Genomic DNA, 10,927 nt, shown 5'->3' with positions numbered 1-10,927 from the left:
TTTAGTTCTACTAGGACTACCCGAGAAATTACCAGAAATAGAAGCATTATATCACAGTCTCTACGTGGATGACATCACCCTCTGTGTTCACGGGGGAGGTTGTGGTACTCACGTCGAGCGAACGCTACAGGCGGGAGTAGATGTAGTGCAGGAGTACTTGCGAGGAACGGGACTCGAGTCCTCGGCGACCAAGTCCGAACTGTTACTCTACAAACCCACGAGCAGAGGTTGCAAAACCCTGCGTGTAGAGGAACGGGGATACTAAAAAATACGCGTTATCTCGGAAGACGGTACTCCCATATCGCACGTAGACAAAGTTAGAATCCTGGGATTACACCTGCAGGCAAACGGATATAACGGAGAGACGGTGCGCAGACTGCTTTGTTCGGTAGATGACACGATCGGACTCTTGCATCGCATCACGAATAGACGCAATGGTATGCGCGAACACTGCGCGATCCGTCTTGTGCAAGCGTACGTGATAAGTCGCATAACGTACACCGCCCCCTACCTCAAGTGGATAGGGTCGGAAAAAAAGAAAATCGATTGCTTGATACGAAAGGCTTTCAAGAGGGCGGTAGGCAATCCAATGAACGCGAGCACCGACAAGTTTCTAGAGCTCGGACTTCACAACTCACTCGACGAATTAATCGAGGCGCACGACGTTGCGCAATACGATCGATTATCCAAGTCAACGACGGGTCCACGCATGCTCGAGTCGCTCGGCATCACGTACCACGCTCAGCATGGAGAAAAAATGGTAGTTCCAGCCTCGGTCCGGGACTGCCTGATCGTTCCGCCGCTTCCAAGAACATGCATCCGACGCATCACGTCGGGCGACGCAACAAACGAGCTAGCGACCTTCAAAAGAAATTTGGTAAGAGTAAAGCCCCAATCAGACGTACGCGCTGGAAAGCGTACGCACGCGCCGCACTCACTCGACGTCACGTCGCGTCCGATAGAGGAAGAGGGCGCGCACCCAAACGAGGCATGAGTTGCCGCGCGTCCCTGCGCGTTTCGTCGCGGCGAAGCAGTGTTGCTAGATTGCCATGTTCAAGACAGCCTAGCCTTCGCTTAACGGCCTTGTTAAGCAATGTATTAAAGATGGCAATAAAACACACTAAGTTTTGACTTAACATGTACCTATATATTTTAAAAAGGTATTTCAGGACTCCTAATGGTTCAGTCAGCTTAACTAATACGAGTATTGTGAACCTGGCTGAACCTGCAGCAGTATCGGCGGTATCGGCATAGCATCACTGGTGTGCTACGTATGCGGCGTCCGGTGTCGAACAGCGCTGCAAGCTTTCGTCCTCTGGTCCTTGTGCTTCATTGACTGTTAAATAATGAGACCACCGTCCAGGAGGAAGAAAGTTTTGCTTACCATGAAAATGATGATGTTGGTGCTAATGTTGAAGAGAAGGCGACGTCAGTACCAGCGGCAACCGCGACGATGGTGGGTGCGGCCCGTGTTTGCAGCACTCAAGCAAGAAGGACTTTACTACACAGCAGTAAGTAACTGTTTTTTTTGTGCCTGTGAAACAAGCCAGGCAGTTAGCTGCCGAATACGAAGGCGCGTGCTTGACCGCCGCAGTCGTGGCTGTATTGTCGGTCGGAATGTGAAAAACGGGTCCATGATGGGTTCAGCGCGATACAGTTGTCTGATGGGATTAAGGGGAAATTTTGACAAGTACTAAGTGTAAACTACGTAACATCATACAGTAAACTTTGGTGGCACCTCCATGAAATCAAAGAGGGCAACGGGGCATCGAGGACGGAACCCGGACTGGTCCGTAGGTTGGGGGCTCACCGAGGCCTGCGCGTGCCGGGGCTATCATTCGTCCGCAGTCGCGGATTCCCCGGCACGCTCCGGCCATCATGAAAGGTCTTGTGTAGTGATTTTGCCGCTTAAGTGCCGTACGAGAATTAAGGAGTTGTGAAACTTAAAAAAAATATGTCACCAAGACATTTTGTGGGACATATATGGCGGACCTACTGGCCTACTTGCTATGCACAGACGTTAAACCCCCTTATAATTCTCTTTTACATAAAACATATTATCCTCCTCCTACACCGAAATAAGTTTTGGGCACCAACCGGGAAAACCTGTTCGCAGCTAATTTTCCTTTCCTTTGGCAGATGCGCCGTATGCGTGAAGGCGACCACGGCTTCTTCTTCAAGTTTTACCGTATGACGCCTCAGATGTTTGACACATTGTTGGCATTTGTTGTAACGGACCTCACTTCTCAGAACTTCATAAGGGAACCCTTGGAGCCTGCTGAACGGCTGGCAATAGCATTGAGGTACGTATGTATTCAGTTATTCATTTATAGGGCTTTCACAAGTGGCTCCGTGCCTGTGTTGTACTAAATTAGCCTTCTACAAATGGAGACCTTGAGAGATTAGTTTCGTGCTCACCAATGGTCTGTTTGCTGCACAAAACTACTGGGCATTTAAAGCAAAATGAACTTAGGTACACATCATTCTGTGTTGTCCTCTCTTCTTTTTTTTTCAATTATGTGCCGCATAGCACCTAATATAACCGTCAACTTTTTCTGTACGTCGCTTATATCACCTGCAAGATATTGTGACGAGCAGTGCACTGTGAGGTCCGTCTAACTTGAGAAGTAATGCTTCAGCTTGCCTGCGTCGGCATTACAAGTCAAATAAAGGAGCCACCAGAATGGCATTGAATATGGGAGATTGATATACATGTCTAAAAAGAGATTAAAATGTGGGATCAAGTGTGAAAAGGCAACAATGGACCACTTGAAAAAAAAATTGCTGAACGAGCAAGGACCATGTTGGTGCACACTAGGTACTTTTACGAGAACACTGTTATTCTCTATTCAAGAAAGAAAACAGCATATAAAAATTGTATTGGTAGCAGCACTTCAGAACATAAACATTCACCGGTATTGTGGTAACAAATTCGGTATACGGTATTGTGGTAACTAAATATTCACAAACATGTTTTATGATTTTGTTTCTCTGTGTTACAGTTACCTGGCATCAGGCCAAGATATCTGTCATGTTGCGCTTGCATATCGCGTTGGCATTGAAACTGCACGAATGTGCATACGTGTCACATGTCGGTCCCTCTGGGCACGACTGAAGGATCACTATATAAAGGTAAGGTGAAGCTTTATAGTATAGTGACGAAATGAGAGCATCATCAAAAATATTGTGTGGTAAGGAACCACTGTGCTGATGGAATTATATCATTAGTTTTTAGAAACTTTCATAGTGCATCTGAGATGTGCAGTTGGTTGTGTATTTTACCAGGGTATGGGCAAGCTATATTTAAGTTTTCTGTTATTTTTTAAAGATTGCCAGTTGGCAGATAACATAATTCCAGCCCTTGAGTGGTATTGTCCAGAGAGGGAGACATTACTTGCGCGAGAAGTCTAAACACATATTCAACTAACAAAAAAATTTCACTAATCAACTTAATTACTTCATGCCACATATTGCAATTTACAAATTGTAGCCGCTGTGTTTTCAAGGCGTATACACTCGAAATTAATTTCCAGAATGAGACCAGTTTCGAGAGATGTCCTGTCAAACTCGGCCTAAAACTGCACTTTTTTCCTCTTACTTTTTTTTACAAACTGCTATTTTATATACTGAAGCACAAAAGTAATTCGGAACACCCATGAATTTTTTCCCACACTTTGGGAAATATCTAGAGAATAATTTCATCCAAGAGATTGATTTTAAATAAATACACCTTTTAAGAGATGACCGGCTACATTTTGTAATTTGCTGTGTGTGCCATAAAGTAAATAATTAGGAAGTTAATTCGTAAGCTTTCTTTAATTAGTTGATTACTTGTTTCGATTTCACAAGCTAGTAATGTGTGCCTTTCGAATAATTCAGCTTAAGGACAAGAATTGTGCTATCTGCCACAGGCGATTTTTCTAAATTCCGGAATATTTCAAAAATGATCACCTCGTATACATACTCAGCTATGCACCACGATGGGTGTCACTTCACATCCTAACTGTGTTAAAACAGCGTCATACATTTGCAGACATCGAATAAGCTACTGCATGGTATAATGTAGTAGTGATGATTCTCTGCAACTCAACTCTTTTAGGCACCCAGCAGAGCTGAGTGGGAGGAGATAGCCCGAGGCTATCTCCTCCATGCGGTGGCAGTTCCCCAACTGCCTAGGTGCCGTGGACGGCAAACATGTCGCCATTGTTTGCCTTCCTAACTCTGGCAGTGTCTACCTCAACTACAAGGTAACATTACTTTTGTTTACTTGCTTTTGACCAGACGAGCTCATTACTTAGCTGAGCTGGTAATCATTGGCATTTGCATGGGTGGGGATAGGCATTTTCAAATACTCGATGCCAAAGCAGAACAAATGACTGTTGTAAATAGAATTCCCTAAAAACTAATGGTTCATCTGATTTATGAGCAAATGTTAAGCTTCTGGCTTTATTTTTTATTTTATTCTCCTGATGTTTGTAAATAGGAAGCCGTGCACTAAATGTGCACGATGTCCTCCGACCATACATTGTGCGCCATGACTACATCGCCATGAAGAATAGAACTAATTACAGTAGTTTCTTACCAAAATATCTAGCAATTTCTCATAAGAAATAATTCATGCAGTTTATAAGTTCATTACAAAAACACTCATTATGTCACACGTCTGCTTTTGACACTTTTGACTTGCTATAGTTTACTCCTAGCATATATGGTTGTGCTTGCAGTGATCATTAGTACAGCCTTTGTGAGAGTTTCAATGCAGATGATGTTTAAGCCACCCCAACAAAAATATATCTTCATAAAGACTTGTAGAAACAATAGTCATGTAGTGCATGAAATGTGCAGAAGGGCTCCATAAGCTAGCTTATCATGCACTTGTGGAAATTATTTGTTGCTGAACTTGGCCGCTTAGCCAGCCATTGGCTACTTGGTAGTCCATACCAGTCTTCACTGATTTGCTTGCAAACACCCACATGACATAAAATACACACCGCAAAACAGTGATGAGTGTTGCATAAGCAAATTCAAAGATTATGGCAGCATTGATGTTAGCTGTGAGAGCTTAGGTTACTTCTCTTAAATGGATTCTTGGCATCAGGTGACTAAAGACTGCTCACATGTCAAGTACTTGTACTACTATTGCCAATTACCATTTATCAACTGTGATTACTTTCGCATCACACAATAAACTTCCATATGCCATAACCATTCACTGACCTGCAAACAACAGAATGGATGCACTGGGTGTGAGACACCTCTTTGTTATATTCCCCCGGTCATGCATTTTGACTACACTTTACGGAAACAGTTCTACTGGGATTCCAGGTTTCACACTGACAAGGGCAGCTGCTTTCGCACTTCTATGATTCCGTAGTTGTAGAGCAAGATATACCTATATTGTGCTCATTCTGTCTGATGCAGCTGTCATAATTATACCACTTGTATTGATTGTGTGCATTGCGCTCAACATTGCAGGGCACATTCTCTGTGGTCCTTATGGCCGTGGTCGACAGCAACTGCAAGTACACCCTCATTGATGTGGGAGCTGAGGGTCGCCTCAGTGATGGTGGCACATTCAAAAATTCCGAGTTTGGACGTGCCCTCACTCAAGGAGACTTGGACATACCATCTACCAGTCTGCTTCCTGGCTGTGGAACAAATGCACCATATGCCTTCGTAGGCGATGAGGCTTTTCAGCTTCGCAAGGATTTCCTTCGTCCTTATCCAGCCAGACAGCTTGACGATGAAAAGCGGGTTTTCAACTATAGGCTAAGCCGAGCAAGGTATGCGGCATTCAGTCTTTCAATATCGCATGTAGTCAGAAAAGTAAACAAGATACAAGACCAGTTATCTTAGTTTATGAACACTACCGCCAGAGTTTTTCCAATAATATATTCTAAAATTTCTATGAGGTTTTTCACGTGTCACTGCATTCGTTATAATTTGTAGGATTTGTATTGTGAGAGACAGCAGAAATTTGTATTAGTTCGTGTAGTGTTATCGTGGTGCCTTAAGGCCAAGCAGAACACGAAAGGTAGAGGATGAACAACAGTGCCACTCGCAACTGTAAGAATTTATTAAAACCACGAGAACACCATAGCCACAAAGCAACCACAGCGTGTGTTTTATTGCTATGGCCTATGCAAAGCGGCAAAACGAAAGTATTCTTTAAAACTGGATTATATGTCTCATGGAAAAGGATAAGGTGAATGCTTTGTGGTGGTATAAGCGACTGAAAAAAAAAGTACATATCTCTTGAAGTTACTGTTATTCTGGTTGGAGAAAATGTGCTGAGTTATGCTGAACATTCCGAAAGTGGATGTATTTATATCCTTTAACATTACTCTTTATGTGCCAACCACGAGTTATGGCAAAGTGCTATATTTGTTTGTACAGGTATTCTTGCAACTTCGGCATTTAAGGTGCTTGCATTTTTTCCCAGGCGTTCTGCAGAGAACGAATTTGGAATTACAGCGGCCAGATGGAGAATTTTGCTCCGTACCATCCCCCTGCGACCGAAGAATGTGGACTTTATTATCAAGGCTGCTTGTATCCAGCACAATTTTCTCACCGTCCACAACCCACAGTCACACAAGTTTGCCGATGCAGAGGACAGCTTTGGCAATCTCATCCCACGGCAGTGGCGATATGGTGTGCAAGAAGCATCGGCAAACAGCTCGGAACCCCACTTCTTCCCAGTGAAGGCAACACATTGCAGGAACTACCTCAGTGATGCGGCAGCTGCCAGGAATATTTTCGCAGCATACTTCTGTAGCAGTGCTGGGGAGGTTCCTTGGCAATGGAATCTGCCTGGGATATCAAAACAAGCGACTGTCAAGCGGCTACAGGAGCAGATACTTCCGACAATTCACTGATGGTGCGCTGTGAAATTTACCAGGGCGAAGCCTCATGCCACTGCTTATTGGTTCATGATTAAAAAAAACCTATTCGTTAGATTTACATCACACCTGCAGGCACTGTTATGTTTGGTTTCAAAACAATTTAGCGCCCCTTGTGGCTTGTCTTCTCCTGAAACAATGCTCAGCTGTGTTACGTGCATTTCCATCGCTCGTTGTGCGGTAGAACTCGCACTTGTATTTAACCTCTTAAGTTTCTACCCCCTGTATTATACAGCTAGTAGGCAATGATCTCGCACCTTTCTTTCAAACAGCGCTAGGACGGAACGAAGTGGGTACGACAGACAAATCGCCTTGTCCTAGCGCTGTTTGTTCCCGTCTTAATGATGTACCAACCAGCCCAAACCAGCACACTCCTTTCTTTCAATGATAATGGTAAGCTGGCACTCATGATTTGGTAATGCGTGCTGTATGTGCTCCCACTCAATTTTATTCTTCTGTAAATTTACTTTTTATAATCAAGTTCACCTCGTAGTAAATGACATAGACATATTCTTGCAGAGATTCTAGAAGCTCACTGCCAATCATGAAGTGGGAAAGGTTACTTCTTTTTCTGTTTGTTTAAAGGAACTACCTGTCATGGTGGAGTATGGCTTTTGCATTTCACTCTCAGCCTGAGTGCATGGGATAGACTCTCAGCTGCATTTTGATGGGGGTGAAATTTTAAAAAATGCTTGTGTGCCGTGCATTATGTGTCCGTTAGAGAACCCCAGGTGGTCAAAATTAACCAAGGGGGCTATTCTGTAAGATTCCACCTAGTGGACTGTCCATTTCGACCGCTGCTGATTGCCTGCAGCTGCATGAGTGAGGAGGAGACAGGTGCCCTCAGCCAGTCTCCTTGCTCATGCAGCTGCAGCCAATCAGCGACAGCCGAATGACAGTCCACTAGGTGGATGGACTCTTACAGAATGCCCCCCTGGAGCATCGTACTACAGCATGCCTCAATAATATTTTGGTTTTGGCATGTAAAACCCCAGAATTATTTTTGAAGGAATTATGTGACCACACATGACACACCATGTAACGAGCGGATTGGCTGCAAGAAGGTATAAAATGCTGAACATTTAAATTGCATTTTCTGGCCACCCTGAGATGTGGAATCCACACAATGGAATCATGCATGCTAATCGCACGTCCATATCACTAACTAGTCTAGCATGACTGTCTCCTTTTATTGCATGGGAAATTTGGTTTGAGTGAGGCATGCTTAAATTCAATTAGTGCCAACATCTGTTAATTTGCCAGAAACTATGCGATTTTATACATGATACCTAAGTGCAAAGTAATTACAGTAGAGATAGACTAACAAACGTGGAAGGGGCTAACACGGCTTGTCAGCCAGTGATCTGAACTGAATTATCCTGGCAGGTACATCAGAGCATTACAGGCGCAAGACGAGTATCAAACCAAAAGATGCAGTTAGGATTTATAGATATGCGGATGACTACCTTGTGATTTCAAATCTAACCGAGACTAGCCTTGACGGTGCTGTGGCAGAATTAACTCCTTCTTGAGAGTTTGCTGGATTAAATTTCACCTAGAGAAGGTCGCAGCCAGATGCAATGTGTGCATTGTATTTGGCGCCCCAAGCAAACTGGGCAAGATTTCCCCTTTGATGGCGATTAAGCTGCCGGCTACATGTTCCAAGAATCATCGATTGTGTATGCGATATGGTTTACAATATTCGCCTGAAGTGCGACAGGATGTGCATTGGACAAACGGGACGATGCTTCAACGATCGAATGAGAGGTCACTGGTTGGCGGTAAACAGCAACATGGGCGGGCACTTGGTAGACCACTGCAAGCGCTGTGGTTGTGTGCCACTCCTTGTCCAGGAGTGGCACACAACCATCCAAGGAAAGCCAGAAACTACACTGAGAGAGAGGTATATAATTGAGGCTTTCTTAATAAATAGAGCAGGAAATCTGTGCTTTGGCACGTCGTCACTGGTATTAAGGGACAAAGAAATGTCAAGATTAGAACGTGCAGCTGCATCTTTTGGTCTGATACTCGTCTTGCGCCTGTAATGCTCTGATGTACCTGCCAGGCTAATTCAGTTCAGATCACTGGCTGACAAGCCGTGTTAGTCCCTTCCACGTTTGTTAGTCTATCTCTACTGTGATTACTTTGCATTTAGGTATCATCTATAAAATCGCATGGTTTCTGGTCAATTAACAGAAGTTGGCGCCCATATATGTCATTTGTGTCTCACTTTGTGCTCGTCTGCTTAGCATCGTAACTCAACAGCATTGTTATTTGGTGCCAATGTAAGCGAAGCAGTAGGCGGCAACTAGACATCATGGGCTAACCTGTCGTGGAAGAGAATCCATGCGGCGAAACTGCGTTGTTGCCGCAGACTGTTGGAGCACAAAGCTCAGAGAATGAGAAAATGGTGCCATCTCGCGTGGTGCTAAAAACTGGCCTGCTCTTTTCATGACGTCATTTCTGTGATGCTCGCAGAAGCGAGAATTCTTAGTGAAGCCCGGCATAAAACACTTACGGGTAAGAAAAGTGCAGCACACCCTTGATCACTCTGAATGCTTCTTTATTAGTTGTAATAGCTCAATTTGGAAATCCAGCTGTCTCTCCTCCGGCACTTTCTTGAAAAATTTTCCAATGTTCAGAGCCATGTGATAATATTCATCTTCCAATGGGCAGGCCTGCAATGTTTTCGACAACTGTCCCATTTCCGTCACCATGACTTCTTGACTTGTCCTTCTCTTTCTTCTTTTAGTGCTCGACTGCTTGCAGCAGGTTCCCAAATACTTAGCGCAGCCGCTGCTGGCGCTTTTGACGTCGAGGCAGCTGTCGTAGACGACGTCGAGGCTGGTGTCGTAGACGACGTCGAGGCTGGTGTCAGGGTTGACGTTGAGGCTGGTGACGACACCTGCGATGCTGACGCCAAGCCAGAGATATCCGAGATATCGGACCGTGCTTCAAGATCTTGGTCTTGAAATTGGGCAATGCCCATTAAAATTGATGAAGCACTGCTGCTTTGCTGCTGGTTATCATCCAGTGACTCGTTCAGCTGCTTCGACCTCGGGCTCTCGGGCAGTGCATAATTGCCTGAAGTGCTGCACGTAAGAAAAAGTGCATGTTTGCTATGTTGGCAGGTTTTGTAACTTGGCAATAAAACAAAGTGAAACCGTTTCACAGCACTTTTTCTCGCTATTCATTACTGTTATAGCCCCACACATTGTAAAACTGTCGTGAACAATGCTAGCACTTTCATGACTTTAAAAAGTTGTTATTCACTATTGTGATCCATATTACCATGTATTTGGCTTAAGTGAGAAATAGAGCAGAAAAAGACCATAAGGTGCATCAAAATAATTTCTTCGTTCACATCAGTGCATTCTCTGTTTAAAAAAACATATGTATATTTTAAAATGTGTAATAGCAGTACAAATGCAACACTAGAAGTAGCTTTTTAAGTCTGAGCAATTTGGCAAGCGTACATGAAGCAATCCCTAGCAAGCTCCAAGAACCCGTGAAGCGAGATTTTCAAATTTCGAAATCCATTTCTTGCGCACAAAAAACTTGAGTTGGATCTGGTGGCATGGAATAACATGTAAGGCAATCCATTCAATGCAACTATATGCAAACAATTTGCCATACAATCTTACCTTACCTCGCAACTCTACCATGCACATCTGATTCATGATTTAATGTAATGACTACGATAGAAGCGGCACCACATGCTATAAGATGGTGTTGCAAAAAATCTTGGCATTAATTGCCCACCAGCGCAATTGCACTGTTGTAACCCCAAAAATTACATACTTCACTGCCTAGGCATGTGGTATCTACAACAAAGGCTACGTATATATTACAACTTGCATAAACGGTAAAATTGCCAACTTTTTTCCCTCACTTAAGTTGCTTCTGTGAGCAGGCGTGCATGGCCAAGACGGGAGCTGAAGGTACACCGAGCACGTGCTGATCAATTGCCCGGCCCCTCTTCCCCGAGAGTAATTCCTGGCTACACCACTGGTGCATATCCAAACACA

At 44.0% G+C, this 10,927-nt stretch overlaps 2 protein-coding genes across 2 annotated transcripts; both read left to right on the top strand.

Annotated features, from left to right (window-relative positions):
• Positions 1-1,299: 1,299 nt before the first annotated feature.
• Positions 1,300-3,141, top strand: LOC125945772 (uncharacterized). Its single transcript, XM_049668063.1, has 3 exons — positions 1,300-1,511; positions 2,140-2,303; positions 3,003-3,141. The coding sequence occupies exons 1-3, from the start codon at positions 1,347-1,349 to the stop codon at positions 3,139-3,141; spliced, it is 468 nt and encodes a 155-aa protein (XP_049524020.1). The 5' UTR covers positions 1,300-1,346.
• Positions 3,142-4,151: 1,010 nt separating this feature from the next.
• LOC125946010 (uncharacterized) lies at positions 4,152-10,282 on the top strand. Its single transcript, XM_049668484.1, has 4 exons — positions 4,152-4,247; positions 5,476-5,783; positions 6,443-6,877; positions 9,652-10,282. Exons 2-3 carry the CDS (start codon positions 5,497-5,499, stop codon positions 6,873-6,875), a joined length of 720 nt encoding a protein of 239 aa, XP_049524441.1. The 5' UTR covers positions 4,152-4,247; positions 5,476-5,496; the 3' UTR covers positions 6,876-6,877; positions 9,652-10,282.
• Positions 10,283-10,927: the final 645 nt, after the last annotated feature.

Source organism: Dermacentor silvarum, chromosome 5 (genome assembly GCF_013339745.2).
Source record: "Dermacentor silvarum isolate Dsil-2018 chromosome 5, BIME_Dsil_1.4, whole genome shotgun sequence".
Taxonomy (NCBI): domain Eukaryota; kingdom Metazoa; phylum Arthropoda; class Arachnida; order Ixodida; family Ixodidae; genus Dermacentor; species Dermacentor silvarum.
Note: the sequence above shows the minus strand (reverse complement) of the source record. Positions and strands in the feature narration are given on the sequence as shown.

What these genes read in the sequence shown, in the direction of transcription:
- LOC125945772 (XM_049668063.1), top strand. Translation starts at nt 1,347, where the DNA reads ATGAGACCACCGTCCAGGAGGAAGAAAGTTTTGCTTACCATGAAAATG. An exon ending in AAGGACTTTACTACACAGCA is followed by an intron (nt 1,512 to 2,139) that starts GTAAGTAACTGT and finishes TTCCTTTGGCAG; the next exon opens with ATGCGCCGTATGCGTGAAGG. An exon ending in CGGCTGGCAATAGCATTGAG is followed by an intron (nt 2,304 to 3,002) that starts GTACGTATGTAT and finishes TCTGTGTTACAG; the next exon opens with TTACCTGGCATCAGGCCAAG.
- LOC125946010 (XM_049668484.1), top strand. Translation starts at nt 5,497, where the DNA reads ATGGCCGTGGTCGACAGCAACTGCAAGTACACCCTCATTGATGTGGGA. An exon ending in TATAGGCTAAGCCGAGCAAG is followed by an intron (nt 5,784 to 6,442) that starts GTATGCGGCATT and finishes ATTTTTTCCCAG; the next exon opens with GCGTTCTGCAGAGAACGAAT.